General features: G+C 50.5%; 1 protein-coding gene across 1 annotated transcript; it reads right to left on the bottom strand.

Annotated features, from left to right (window-relative positions):
* Positions 1-514: 514 nt before the first annotated feature.
* LOC132017154 (butyrophilin subfamily 2 member A2-like) lies at positions 515-11,258 on the bottom strand. The gene is made up of 8 exons (XM_059398961.1): positions 11,137-11,258; positions 10,619-10,742; positions 9,530-9,877; positions 4,488-4,769; positions 3,005-3,205; positions 2,607-2,627; positions 2,482-2,508; positions 515-1,423 (listed from the first exon to the last, which is right to left on the bottom strand). Exons 2-8 carry the CDS (start codon positions 10,701-10,703, stop codon positions 798-800), a joined length of 1,590 nt encoding a protein of 529 aa, XP_059254944.1. The 5' UTR covers positions 10,704-10,742; positions 11,137-11,258; the 3' UTR covers positions 515-797.
* Between the last annotated feature and the right edge of the window lie 3,858 nt (positions 11,259-15,116).

Genomic DNA, 15,116 nt, shown 5'->3' with positions numbered 1-15,116 from the left:
ATATGTGTCATAAATACATTTTAACAAGTCTCAGTTTCCATCTGCAATGCCATAAATACGGGCAGATAAAACCCAAATGAGCAAAAGCTCTTTAGGGTCCTCAATAATTTTTATCTATTTATTTTTTAAGATTTTATTTATTTAGCAAGAGAGGCAGCGAGGAATAGAAGGAGGGGCAGAGGGAGAAGGAGAGGGAATCTCAGGCAGATTCTGTTCTGACACGGAGCTGGATGAAAGGCTCAATTTCACAACCCTGAGATCAAGACCTGAGCCAAAACCAAGAGTAGGACACTCAACTGACTCAGCTACCAGGGCGCCCCCCTCAATAATTTTTAATGTCTAAAGGAAGCCTGAGGTCAAAAATTTGTAAAGTGCTGCTTTTCCCCTTGAACCTGAACCTGGGGATCTACCTGGTTCAGTACTCACCTGCTCAGTAGGGACCTTAAGCCTCAGGCCATACTCAGAACAGAGTACTGACTCCCAGTTTACCGACGGGACACCTGAGCCAGGCCAAGATGTGTCTTCATCCTTCAGCTCAGTTCTAGGTTGGGAAAGCTTTGCTGTGTAGTCTGGAAAGCTCAGGGGAGGGCTGGAAATGGACCATCAGCTCCTGAGCCCCTCGGCTGTGAGGGTGAGGCTCGCAGCACTCGTACCCTTCGGTGGCTCTCACCTCCCCGGCTGCTTCCCCAGTCCCTGACCTCCAGCTGTGGCTTCCCTCCCCTCAGTTCTTCCATGGGTCCAGGCCCATCTCCTTCCAGGGTGCTGTGCTCTGGTAGCAGAGACAGCCCAAGGCTTCTCTACTTGGCTCTGAGGCCAGGAAACTCTTCATGGTGGCTGCGACGATGGGTCCCCATCCTGTGGAGAATCAAGCCGCCCTCTGGCACCAGGACCCCCCGTGCCCCCGTGAAGGCTGGGCAGATGAAGAGGGGGCTGTCATCAGACCCCAGCCTGAAGAAGGGCCTTAGGGGCCCAGAAAAGGGTGAACGGGGACATGTGTAGATGTGTGATCTGTCCCTCATGTTATAGAAGGAGATATCTCCGGCTTCATAGTCCAGAAAGATGCCCACCCGGCGAAGACGCTCTCTCAGGGGGAGAATCTTCTCAGGGGAAGAAAGGGCCCGGTACTGGTTTCCAAACATCTCCAGGGTCCAGAAGCCATTCTGGGGGACCAGTAGGGCCTCCCCTTTCCTCTCAACACTGTCTCTGCAAACCCCCACAGCCCACACCATCACGTTTTCAACCTCCACCTCCCAGTAATGCCTTCCTGAGGAGAAGCTCTCCAGGCCCAGCACGCAAGGCCGGCAGTCGAATCTCTCCGGGTTGTTGGGGACACTCTGCCTGGAGGGGCCTCGTCTCACGCTTCTCCCGTCCTCTGTGAGGAAGAGCTCAGGATGAGCGGTGTCCGGATCCAGGACCACATCGGCTGCAGAAGAAGTCTCTGGTTTAGGCCTGGGGTCTTGGGGGATAGTGCTATTCCTGGACCCCAGGGAGGTCCCAGAAAGGTGGTGGGAGACCCCTGTGTGGCGGCCTTTTCCACTAAGGCCCCTTGATCACAACTCCCAGGCAGCTCGCTCACAGAACCCCTGAGACTGCACTTCCACCCCGTCTGACAGGAGCCTGGCCTCAGGTAGGGGATCACCTGGGCTCTAAAAATGTGGTAAGTTTAGCAAAGGAACCAAAATCCATGGCTCCCGCTTTCTCTCAACATTCTCCACTCTGCCCCCTTTTCTATTCAAGACATATGGTCTCTGGGCCTCTCTTTAGTCAGGAACATTCCAATTTGGCTTAAACCAACCAAGAGGTCCACCCGGCCCCCTCTCCCAGTGAAGCAATTTATGCCAATTTCCCCTGCAGATTCCTGGGTAGTCAAAGTTCCTTTCATTGGTTCTCCGGATTCCACCAGTTTCACCAGCTGACTACTGACGGAGATGACTCCCAAGGGCATCCCCTTCCCAAGGGAAAAAGGGAAGGTCACATCTCCACAACCTGCTTCTGCAAGGGTCTGACCTCTCTGGATGTAGGAAAGGCTTCCGAGCCCTGCAGATCACCCACGTACTACCACCTCCCTGCTACTCAGCTGGTCTACACTGCTGTCGTGTGAACGTGATTTTCTCCTCTCCCCACGTTGTTGAGATGTCTGACTGGGAGTTTTGAAATTCACCTAAAGAGGAAAGGTTGGAGTACCACGGTAACTGGTAAAGCCTGGATGCCTGTGTGCTTTTGAGCAGCAGGGGAGAACTCGTAAGATGCAAAGTGCTCATTAGGATGAGGCTCTGGTAATAGACGAAATTATGCTAAGATCGCCTGGGTTCCCTGATAGCAGAGCTGGGACCCAGTGCTGCAGGGGTGTGGCTAATGATTGCATCCCAGCCCCTCCACCACCTGGAGCCCCCTGCCCACTTCCTCTAATAGGTCCTGCTGGCTGGGGAGAGGCCTGAGGGCCAGCGGGGTGAGGCTTGAGGGCATGTCCAGGGCGCTCACCGGCATGTAGCAAGGTTCTTCTCCATCCTGCAATGGGACAGACAGACAGACGAGCTTCAGGAGTTGCTGGCTAACCAAGCAGAGCGCAAACCTGCACAGACTACTTCAGGAAATGGTACACTTACGTAGTTCTTCTTCAAGTTGCTCTGACAAAGAAACAGAAACCACTTCATGTCTTCAATAGAAGAAATCAGAGAATCTGAGTTTGTGTTAAACGAGGGAGGGTGGGCCCTTCATGAACACCCCCGCCCCTCCCCCACCACAGCTTCTGGAGATTCCAGAAACAATCCATGCGCTGGTGGCTGGATGTTATGGGAACTTATTAGGTTTGTGTCTGTTCGGCAGCGTGGTGCTGAGTCCGCAGAATGGGAGCAAGCAGGCAGAAGTTGGGGGGGTTGGTCCCTGGATGCCACGGGTCCAAGCCCCTTGCTGCAGCCTCTGGTCATTTCCTCCCTGTCCCCAGGCTTCTAGCTGCTAGAACCATGGCCCTGTGGGACAGCGACCTATCCTCCTATTCTTTTACCTCTTATTTGACGTTCTTTCTCTTTTTCCATCTGGTCTGTCTCCAGTTCCTTACATGCAATTTCTTTCTCTTCTTTTTCAACCTCTTTTCCTCTGTGGAGTTTCCTGATGAGACAGACGCTCCCGGTGATGAAGAGAAGCAGAGAAGGCAGGAGGACAGCGAGGCCTGCCGTCCAGGGAAACATGCTGGGAGCAAAGGATTCTGAAAAGGGAACCAGAATAGTCCCATTCAGTGAGAGAAAGGAGACCCCCGATGACAGAGTCCTTCACCATGCCCATAGGAAGTGCTCCTTGGGGTCCCTGCTCCATTGGCTCCTCTCTCCAAAACCCGGGACAGAGACCCTGACTCTGCACTGACTCATCCCATAGCAGTTGCCAGGGCTGGGGGCCCAGGAGCCAAAAAAGCAGGGACCCCTGGAGTCACCATGGGAAGGACCAGGGTGAACACAGCAACCACTGAATCACCACAGCCACCACCCTGCATGAACCACCACTCCTTTTGGCCTGAAAGCTTGCAATTCCCCAACGCCTGCCATACCCCCTGCAGTCTGTCAGCCCAGCAGGCTGAGTGAGATTCTGCTACTTCTCTGCTCAAAACGCTGTGTCCCACAGACTCACCCAACTCTTCCTGCCTGACCACATACCACACCAGCCCCTTGGAGTTCCTTAAAGCTGCCAGACATGCTCCTGCCTCAGGCCCTTTGCATGTGCTGTTCCTGCTCCCTGGTTGCAGAGAAGCAAGCAACTCAAGTATCTGCACAGCTCCTTCCTTACTTGCCCAACTGCCATCTTTTCTAGTGAAGACTTCTTTGACCATCCTCTTTATAATCACAACTCCCCTATACCCTAGCACTCCCCGTCCTCTCCCCAGTTAAATTTTTCTCCAGTACTTATCTCCATCTGATATAATCTACAGTTAAATTATTTCAGTTACAGCTCTCTGCCACCCTAGAATGTTAGCCCCATGATGGTAGGGATCTTTATGTATTCTGTTCACTGATTTATTTTCAGTCTTGAGAACAGTACCTTGAACACAGGGGATACTTTGTTAAGCATTTGTTGGATGAATTCCTGCATGTCTGTAGATAGAAAATCCCCCCTCCCTGAGTGTAGGGCTCCCTTGCCTGTACCACTCTCCGTTTATGATTGTTCTAAATGCTTAAAAATGGCTGCAGGGGGCACCTGGCTTGCTCAGTCAGGACAGTGCGGGACTCTTGATCTCAGGGTATTATGAGTTCAAGTCCCATGCTGGGTGCAGAGATTACTTAAATAAATAAATTTTTTTAAAAAAATGCTGCAGGATAAGGACCAGGACAGAGAAACAACTCTCAGAGAAGACTTTGACTTTCTCCTTGAGAAAAGCTAGGAGGAGAGACCGTGGGGTTCAGGGCCCCTTGCTTCATCGCTCCCTCCCTGTTCCAGGCTCCGGTCTGTCTGAAGACCCTGCCTCGGCGTGGTAAGCCTCCAGAGGGCAGGGAACCAACCTGGGATGAAAATGATGGTTTCCTTCTCCTGGCCAAGCAGGGTGCTGACCACAGAGCAGGACGCGTTCCTCACCGAGCAGTCCCTGATGACCACGGCCGTGGTGACCATGAAGAGGCCTTCTGTGTCCACTGTGTAAGCCTCCTCCAGCACCGGCATGATCGCACCGTGAGGGTCCCTCCATACCACATGGGGCTCCGGGTACCATCCTCCGGACGTGCACTCCAGCCGCACGCCGCCATCCTCCTGGCCCTTCATCTCAATGAGCGGCTTAGAGCCCAGGCCTGGGGACAGAGACCAGGAAGCAGCTAACAAGGCAATGGTGTCTCAGCCTAAGTGTCTTAGATCAGCTGTCCACGGGGAGAGCCAAGGACGGGGAAGGCAGCAAGGGGCCAGTGGCCAGAGAACTGGTTGGGTGTATTCCCTGCATTCCCACGGTCCCCCTTCTGTGAAGGGAGAGAGGGAGGGAGGGAGGGAGGAAAAGAAGGAAGAAGGCCCTGGTGCTAGACATCAGGAGACCAATATGCCAATAAATCGTGAGCTCTTGGAGGGCAGGCTGACAATGCACTTGGCTTCGTGTGCCACCCGTGACCCCATCAAAGAGGCACACACCCGTCTGTCTCCCACCAAGTGACTGCCGATTGATTCATTCAGTTAGAGGGTCTGCTTGTCTCACTTGTGAGTGAGTGTGTCTGCTCAACCTGAAACAAGCAGGTTGAGGATTTCACTCTCCGTCCTGGGAGGATTTCTCCACAGTGCCTGTCTCCCAAGCTTGGGAATAATCTGATAAGGACAGAAGCCTGCCAGGCCAGCAGAATCTTGGGAAACTTTTTGACCTCAAGACACAGTCCCTTCTCTCCCAGTTTAAGGCTGCATGTGAACCACAGGTCATCAGGAGTAGTTGGTTTTTGAGAGAATGGAAAGAACTAGAATGCAGAACCAACCCCTACCCCAGTTCAGAGACATGTACCTCCCAGGGGCTCAATTAGCCAGGGGATGTCCTTGAATCTCTCCACAACATCTACCAATTAGAAAGATCTGGGTGCTCCTGGGATCCTCAGGATTACAATATCACCTCCTCAATGGCAGCAGAACATCACAAAAAATCCCGAGTCCAGGCTCTTCCCAACTTATTCTTGTCTTTAAAAGGCATGCTTGGGTGGCTCAGTTGTTAAGGGTCTGCCTTCAGCTCAGGTCATGATCCCAGCCAGGGTCCTGGGATCGAGAGGCCTGCTTCTCCCTCTTCCACTCCCCTTTCTGTGTTCTCTATCTAGCTGTGTCTCTCTGTCATATAAATACATAAATAAAATCTTAAAAAGAAAAAAAATCTCTAATAAAAATAGATTAGTGGTTCAAGACCTAGGAGACTTCTGCCTCTTCAGCCAGGGGTCTAGAGATTATCCAAAGTTCTTAATGAAATTAAATTAGATTTTATCTTAGAACAGCTCAGCAAGGGGCGCCTGGGTGGCTCAGTGGGTTAAAGCCTCTGCCTTCGGCTCAGGTCATGATCCCAGAGTCCTGGGATTGAGCCCCGCATCGGGCTCTCTGCTCAGCAGGGAGCCTGCTTCTCCCTCTCTCTCTGCCTGCCTCTCTGCCTACTTGTGATCTCTGTCTGTCAAATTAATAAATAAAAATCTTAAAAAAAAAAAAAAAGAACAGCTCAGCAAAATATAATTCCTGTTTATTGTTGGACAACACTATCTCATCCAATCTTTTTTTTTTTTTTAAGATTTTATTTATTGGGGTGCCTGAGTGGCACAGCCAGTGAAACATCCAACTCTTGGTTTTGGCCGAGGTCATGATGTCAGGGTCCTGAGATCGAGCCATGTGGGGCTCTGCAGTAAGCATGGAATCTGCTTGCCCCCTCCCTTTGCTCCTACCCCCACTCTCTCGAATAAATTTAAAAATCTTTTTAAAAATATTTTATATTTTTATTTGAGAGAGACAGAGCAAGCATAAGTGCGGGGAGAAGGGCAGAAGGAGAAGCAGACTTCCAGTTGAGCAGGGACCTGGAGTGGGACTCCATCCCAGGCCACTGGGATCATGACCTGAGTCAAGGGCAGACTCTTAACCCAATTAGCCACAGAAGCCTCACATCCAAACTTCTTTTAAGTAACTCCTTTGGGGGACGCCTGGGTGGCTCAGTTGGTTGGACGACTGCCTTCGGCTCAGGTCATGATCTTGGAGTCCCGGGATCGAGTCCCACATCGGGCTCCCAGCTCCACAGGGAGTCTGCTTCTCTCTCTGACATTCTCCTCACTCATGATCTCTCTCACTGTCTCTCTCTCAAATAAATAAATAAATAATCTTAAAAATTAAAAAAAAAAAAAAAAAAAAAATAAGTAACTCCTTTGGTAAGGCAATCCAAAAAATTAAAAGACAAAATGAAAACAAAAGACAAAATTAAAGCAGTCATGTAAGTCTCAGTACTACCTGCTCCATCTGATTTTTGCTAAAAAGAAATAAACAACAACAACAAAAAAACAACTGCACAATGAAAGGCTGGTGCAGAAACTCTGAACTGTGATTAAGACTCAAAAGAATTCGGCAAGTTGGAAGGAAATTCTAAAAATAAAATGGGGTTCCACAGGGTTCAGTCAAGGCAAGTTTGAAACAATAGACTTAAAGACAAAATCACCCAGCCAGTGAACCAACCAACCAACCAACAAAAACAATAAGCAGTTCCACAACTCAGTTCAGACTGGAGCAGGTCAGGCCAAGGTCATGTTTACAGGGAAAGAACAGAGGGTTCCTGCAGCAGACATACCATCGTGGTGAGCCGGGCAGTGCTGCTACGAAGACTCAGGACACCAGGGCTGAGAAACCCTCCTGCCACAATATTTCAATATTTTCTATTAATCACATATGCTCTTCTAGGTGACAAAGATGGCGTCTCCTACTATCTACGAGTTGAGACCCCCTGGCGAGGCCACCCTGTCCTCTAAGCCTTACTTCCATTGGTCAGATTGACTGAAATGCCAGTGATTTACTTAGGTGTATTTTTTTTTTTTAAAAGATTTTATTTATTTATCAGAGAGAGAGGGGGGCAGAGAGCAAGCACAGGCAGACAGAATGGCAGGCAGAGGCAGAGGGAGAAGCAGGCTCCCTGCCGAGCAAGAAGCCCGATGTGGGACTCGATCCCAGGATGCCGGGATCATGACCTGAGCCGAAGGCAGCTGCCTAACCAACTGAGCCACCCAGGAGTCCCAACTTAGGTGTATTTTAAAGCTCTTCCAGCCTTCAAACATTTCTTTAAAGTATAATACACTGGCCCCAAGAGTGAGGTCATACCTTAAAACCATTATTAATAAACTCTTAGAAATCCTGGTTTATATGCCACTTCTATTCTGAAGCCTTGCCCAAGTCCTCTGATCAAATTCTCGTTTTCCTGTGGGGCTAACGGGCTTGATACTATATCATGCTTTAAAGAAATCATCTGGACATGTTAGTCACTCTTACTACACTGGCATTTGGGGAAAGGTCAAAAACGGCAAAATTACTATCAAGATGAAGGATGTCCCTATGTTGTCCCCATGCAGTGGCTCTTCTCACTCTGACAGTCAGAGTTCGATGAGAAAGTCTATGGTCCCCTCTCCAGACCCAGCTTCAGGATGCTGTGCTGGGACTTCATGCGGGGTCTTCTGAGCCCCCGAGGGGTGCAATTCACTCACACTGTTGTGCTCCCCTGCCATCCCGTTAGGGAAGCTACTCTCCCAACCCCCACCTTGCAGTCTCAACCCTTCTCTGCTTTATTTTCTCTACAGTGCTCATCACCAGCTAGGATAGTTTAAATATTCTGTATTTTTTTTCTTAAATATCGTATTAATTGGCTCTCTGCACTCTAGAACATGGGCACCATGAGGACAGGAACCTCCGTGTCTTTCCTTCAATGTTTTGACCTGTTACTTGGAACAGTGACTTAAACATAGAAGCGGTCTGTTAAGTATTTTCTAAAAGACTTATCGAATGTCTGTGATGTGAGGGAGTGCAAAAAGAAATTTGCCCACTCTGAATTTTTCTTTTTTTTTGCCTTTTAGAAGGTCATGATCCGGGGGTCCTGGGATCCAGCCCCAAGTTGGGCTCTCTGCTCAGCAGGGAGCCTGCTTCCCCCTCTCTCTCTGCCTGCCTCTCTGCCTACATGTGATCTCTGTCAAATAAATAAATAAAATCTTTTAAATAAATAAATAAATAAAATAAAAAATAAAAAAATTGTCATTTTCCCAGGCAATGAGGTGGGGATCATAGTTCCCCTCTCCTGTACTGGGAGGACCACCACGTGACTTGCTTTGGTCAATGCCATACAAGGCTTCTCCCTCTCCCTTTGCCAGCTGCTCTGCCTCCTTGTACTCTCTCTGTGTCAAAAAAAAAAAAGTACTTTAAAAGAAATTTAGAAAACAAATTTATAGTATCTACTAAAAAGGAAGAGCGGGGCGCCTGAGTGGCTCAGTCGGTTAAGAGTCTGCCTTCAGCTGGAGTCATGATCCCAGGGTCCTGGGATGGAGCCTTCCATTGGGCTCCCTGCTTAGTGGGAATACTGCTTCCTTCCCTCTGCTGCTCCCCCTGCTTTTCTATCAAATAAATAAAATCTTAAAAAAAAAAAAAAAAAGAATTATCTGTAGGAGTTAAACACTCTCTCTGGCTCAAGGCTACAGTGGAATGCTGTGTGTGCTTCTCAGGAACTGATGCCCACAGTGTAGCAGGGCAAACCCATTCATTTGGTCCTTGGGAGGAGGAAGCCACCTTACCTGTTCTTGTTTTGTTTCATTTTTTAAGATTTTATTTATTTGACAGAGAGAGAGCAAGCACAAGCAGGGGGAACAGCAGGCAGAGGGAGAAAGAGAAGCAGGCTCCCAGCTGACCAAGGAGCCAGTACTCTGGAATCATGACCTAAGCTGAAGGCAGATGCTTAACCCACTGAGCCACCCAGGCTTCCCACCACCTTCCCTGTTTAAAACCTGCTGGGCTGCAATAGGGCCTGAAGTTAGGAGAGAAACCTCCCTAAGGGTCCCCCTGAAAAAGCAACCAACAAAATGAAAATACGCACCTGCCACCATCAGGCGCAGGATGGCCTCATCGTAGGATCTGCCTTCTTGGAAGTAACAGTGGTAGATGCCATTGTCGTGGGCTGTGACGTTGTGTATGACAAGCACCACACTCCCTGTGTTGATGTGGTCACTCACCAAGGTGGTTCTTCCCCGGTACTCCTCCATCTGCTCCTCGGTCCTCTCCTGTCCATCCTTATACACAAGCACTGCTGGGGAGAACTGAGCACGGAACCAGCGCACCTCCATGTGCTCTGCGTCCTTCTCGGGGGACAGGTGGCAGCGGAACATGGTGTCTTCTCCCACCATGGCCAGGACAGGGTCAGCTGGCCCCATGACAGTAAACGGGGCTGTTCAACAAAGGAGCAGAATCAGAAGACACAATTATTAAAGATCTAAGGCAGGAAAGGAAGCGGATATTCCAGGGGACAAAAGTAATCTTCCTAAGGCCCCACCAGAGGATTCTGGGGGCAGGCCGCTGAGGTTGGCTGGCAGCCACAGATGCCTGGTGGGGGTACCCAGTGAGTCTTGTCTTTATTGGAGCATACATATGCTTCACATATGGAAAGCCGTGGACCTGGGACTGGATCCACTGTGACCACAGCCCATAGAGCACCTCCTGCAGACCCTGTGCTTCGATTTTCCCTAACACTCAAGCTGTCCGTTAAGGCAGCCACAGGCCAGCGCCTGCTGGAATGTACTGTTAAGTGTGAAATACACACAATTTGGAAATGTTAGAGTAAAAAAGGTCAAATAGCTCACTGTTCATATTTTACATTAATTAAAAGTTTAAATAACAATATTCTGGTTATTTGGGGTTAAACAAAATGCATGATCAAAATCTATTTCATCTGTTTTTTTCTGCTGTTCTAAAGGCAGCTACTGGAAAACCTAAAATTGTACGTGCAGCCTGCCTTTGTGGCTCTCCCTGGATTGCTATCTGACAGTGCTGGTCGACATCCGGGGAGCACGTGCAGAATGCGAGCTGCCAGACCCCAACCCCAGACCTTTTTCCCTCTTCCTCTCTGTAGACTGGAGTGCCCTCTCACCCCTCTGAAGAGATGGCGGGAGCTCGAGGGAGGAGCCCCTACCTGAGAGCAGGCCCAAGCAGCTGACCAACATGAAGGACAGAAGGGAGCGGGGCACGGAGAAGCGCAAAGCAGCGGCCGCCTCCATCCAAAGACTGGGCTCCCTGGAGAAGCAGCGACAAAAGGCCTGGGGGTGCAGACGAGGAGAAATGTGGCACCAGCTCTGATGGAAGTCAAACTTTCCTGTGACCCGCACTGGGATCTTCAGCGCCCCAACTTCTGTGTCGGGCAGCATCCTTCCTCTCCCTGTAGACTGACTCCTTATACATTCCACAGATAAGCCACAAGGTGAGGATCCAGGAGGCAGTTTTCTGCCTTCTCCAGCTCACTTCTCTAAGCAGAGTTGAGTTTCTTCAGGTGTCACTTGATATCATCCCATACCCTTCCTCGTCCCCCCCACCCCCAACTTCCCCTGCGATCCCGCAGAGCAAGCACAGGGGCAGACAGACGAGGCCGCCCCACTCCCGGGACCCCCAACCTTCACTCACTCCCCACCTGCCGCCCCACCCCCCCTTTCCTACCTTCTTGAATTCTCCTCTGCGTTTTATCTCCTCCAACTTTCAAATGAAGATTTTCCTATTGTCCTTCTTCTCTCTAATCTCATAAACATAATCGGGAAACAAAACTTGCCGGAGAAAGAAACCCTTTTCTTGGCCACCCCTTAGTCTCTCTGTGTGCAGACACCAGACCTGGGACCGGGTCCATTGTGACCAGAGAGTCCCAAATGTCATTGAATGGTCTAGAGCCCAGGGCTGGCCAGCTCCGTGTCAACCAGCCAATGGTATCCCTGAGCCTGCTTTCTCACCAGTCACTAGGCAGAATACACACTAAGTTTAAAATCGCACAGCTGCGTGTAGCTTTTGGGGATTATCTGAATGTTTAAAAGTCTTTTTCTAATTTTCAGAAGCAGGAAAACCCCCAGGAGCGGCCTCTTGTGTGTAGACTGATGAGCGTGTAGTGGTTAGAGATGGGGAGGTGATAAGGGAAACAGAAGCGGACCCCCTTCCAAGGCCCAAGGAATGTGTTGCAGTTGCTGGGGTTGTGCGGATGCTAGTGGGGACGCTGGAGAGAGAGGGAGGGAATGAATGCAGGAGGGGTAGGGGAGCTGCAGTAGCCATTATGGATGTCCTGTTATTCATTCAAAAACCACTGAGAGGTATTGAAGAGTGAGAGCCAGTGGGGGCTGGAAGATGGCACCTAGCAAAGGCTTTTTCCATTGGGCTTCATGGTCTGCCTGTGGATGGTCTGGTTGAGCCAACACCCCACAGCCACACAGTGCTCCCCTCCCAGAACCCAATCCAACTACTGTATAGCTTTCTTCTAGAACAATCTTCCAACACACACTCCTTAGTATTTCCCCAAGTGCCTACATGCTTCCTCCAGAGGCTTCCAAATCCGATTCACTTCAGAACTGCACTGGCCTTGTATCCCAGTGATGAGGGAGCAGGAGGCTGGCTGAGGACGGAGCAGGGGCTGGCACCTTGCACCCCTCTCCACCCACTCCCCTTGGTAACATGTGTGACATTCCTCAGGCACCCCTGACTGCCCTAAAAGAACAAATGGTTATCTTCAGAGATCAGACTCCTGTAAGCCAGGAGTCTCCCTTGGTTTGCAAATGTCCTTGAGATTTACAACAAAGAAGTTACCTTATCAATAGCCCAATTTCCAAAGACACATAACTCAGTTCCTCAAGCCCTAACGTCACCCTCCCCTCCATAAAAAAACCGAAGAAGGCTGAGGTAAAAAGAAAAGTAAATAAAGTTAAATTTCTTCTAAACCTAAATCTCACTAACAAGGACGCTTGATAGCAGGAATGTAACATTCCACCAGGAGACTCCCAATTGTTAATGCCTCATTAGAGGGAAAGTGGCCTTGGCTTGATAGTAACCAGGCCTTCAATATCCTGATAGTCTTCTTTACCCCAATAGCCCTTCTTAACACCCCTTTGTCCTCACCTACCCAACTCCTGTGTATATAACCAGCCACTCCTCACAGGCCCTGGGCAGCCGAATCTCTGCCTGCCCAAGGGTCCTGTCCCCGTGCTCTAATAAACCACTTTTTTTGCACCAAAGATGTCTCAAGAATTCTTTCTTGGTCATTAGCTCCAGACCTCAGCCCACCGAACCTCCCCTAGGTTCTAGAACTTCATCACCAGGGCCCAAAGTCCTGACACCTGTTCTCCCGCACCCCCCCACTCACCCATCGCTCTCCATTTCAGCGTCTGGAGGCCCAGCCTAGCCTTCCTGTCCCCCCTCCTCCGATAATAGCTCCACACGTTCCCAGGCGGCAGTGTTCTCAGACTCCTCCGACTCCCGGTTCTGCCTGCTACTCCATCCTGTCCTGTTATTGCTGTGTATGTGGCATTGATGAAGGAAGAGAAGGCAAGCTGGGGACAAGGCAGAAGCTGACACCCCGCAACCCCCCTCTATGGGTGTGTGTGACATCCTCAGGTACTCCTGGCTGTCCTAAAGGAAAAACAAATAGTTAACTTGTAGAGATCACCGTCCTCTGCAAGTCTCCCTCAGCTTACTTGCAAATGCCTGAGCAAGAGCTTCCAGAAGGAAATGTAAATACAATTAAGGTCTTTGTAACTTGCAGGCCAGAGGCCAAGTATACTGTTCCCCCAAATTCCCAACTATCTAAATGCTAATGCCTCACTCGAGGGTTCAACAACCTTGACAACAGCAAGGCCTCCGGTATCCAGAGAGACTTCTTTAGCATATGAAAGTTCTTTCCGAAACCTCCCTTTTTCCTTACCTCCTCCAACCCCCTCCTATACACAATGAGCTCATCTCACAACCCCTGGCAGCAGGCCCTTCTGACCACAGGCGCTTTAATAAACCACCATTTTGCACCAGAGACGTCTCAAGAATTTTCTTGGTCGTGGGCTCAGTGGGACCTCACCCCACTGAACCTCATCAATATTCTACAACCCCAACAGCACGAGTGCACATCTTCGCAGGGACTGGAGTTCGTGTTCCCTGGGAGCAGACACTTGGCCCAAGTCCTCTCTCCCTTACAGGGCCCCGCCCTTGCTCGGCACTCTGCTCTCACTCAATGCCTGAGTGAGAAAGCTAAGGGGGAGGCCCCCCGCCCAACGTTGTCCATCCAGACACCACCTACCTTTCCTTCTCCGGACCACACCATGGACGAGAACTGCCCTCCAGAACTTCCCATGCGTTCCTGCTACACGTGTGACAGGTGACGCAGCGCTGGGCCATTCAGTCCTCCTGATGAGGGAGGCTGAGGACAAAGCAAAAGCTGACCCCCCCCTGCACCCTTCCCCCACCCCCACTCCTGGGGGGGACACATGTGACATTCTTTAGGAATCCCCCAGCTATCTTAATGTTTATACTTTGGTAGAGGGGAAAAATGACCTTGACAATGGCAAAGGCTCAAGGCCATGTATCTTGTAGGTCCTCTTTAGCATATGAAAGTTCTATAGAAATCTCCCTTTTCCTTACCTCTGCCTACCCTATCCTATGTAACCTGCCACCCCTCACCATCCCAGGGCAGCAACTCTTTTGGCCTACGGTCCTGTCCCCAGGCTTTAATAAACCACTATTTTGCACAAAAGATGTCTCAAGAATTCTTTCTTGGTCATCGGCTCCGGACCTCACCCCACTGACCCTCACCTATGTTCTAGAACTTCATCACTCCCTCTGGCCCGGCCTGGGTGGGGTGTCGGGATGAGATCCCATCTCTGTGCATCGGCCATGGGCAGCAGGGCTACAGTAGTGGACATGTATTGGAAGACAGAAGTCACAGCTGCTATGTGGATGGGGCTGGCAGGGGCGGGGGGTGACAGATGTTACCCGGCGTTCCCTACATTCTCCCAGGCAGGGCCTTGTAAAGAATGCTATTGATGTATAACCCCATGTCCCCTAGGTCCATGTCGGGCAGGCAGTTTCCTGTTGGGTAACAAGTTCCCAGGTGCCTGCTGTTGTTCTCCATCCGAGAGCTTTCTCTAACACTGAGGACGCTTGCTCCTGTGCGTCAATGCAGCCCAACCTGGAAGAGCAGGGCAGAGATGCCACCCCTAGGGGCAACCCTCACCCAAAGGGGGGGGCGGGGACTGTGGGTTAAGTGGTCCAGGGACGTTACTGTACTGTTGCTTGGCCACAATACCAATTAGACAATCGGTCCCAGTGGCCTCCAAAAGGCACATTTGACTATCAGATTCTGATGGACCTAGGCAATTTCTGCAAACGCCAGGGCAAATGGGTCGAGGTCCCTTATGTCCAGGCTTTCTGGACTCTGCGCTCTCGCCCCTCCCTCTGCTCTCACTGCTCCACCTCACGGGTCATCTTGGCCCGCTCCCCTCCCCCTACCCTGCCACTCACTGCTCCCAAAGACCCAGACCTCTCCTGCTTGTCTCCCCTCTCTGAACCCCCAGAGAGCTTCACCCATCCAGTGACAAGAGGGCCCCTGGTTCCTCCTCCTCCTCCTCCTTACCGCGATCCCTTACCCCAAGGTCCCTTAAGTTCAGGATTTCTGAACC

The sequence above is a fragment of the Mustela nigripes genome, chromosome 5, assembly GCF_022355385.1.
Source record: "Mustela nigripes isolate SB6536 chromosome 5, MUSNIG.SB6536, whole genome shotgun sequence".
Lineage (NCBI taxonomy): Eukaryota > Metazoa > Chordata > Mammalia > Carnivora > Mustelidae > Mustela > Mustela nigripes.
Note: the sequence above shows the minus strand (reverse complement) of the source record. Positions and strands in the feature narration are given on the sequence as shown.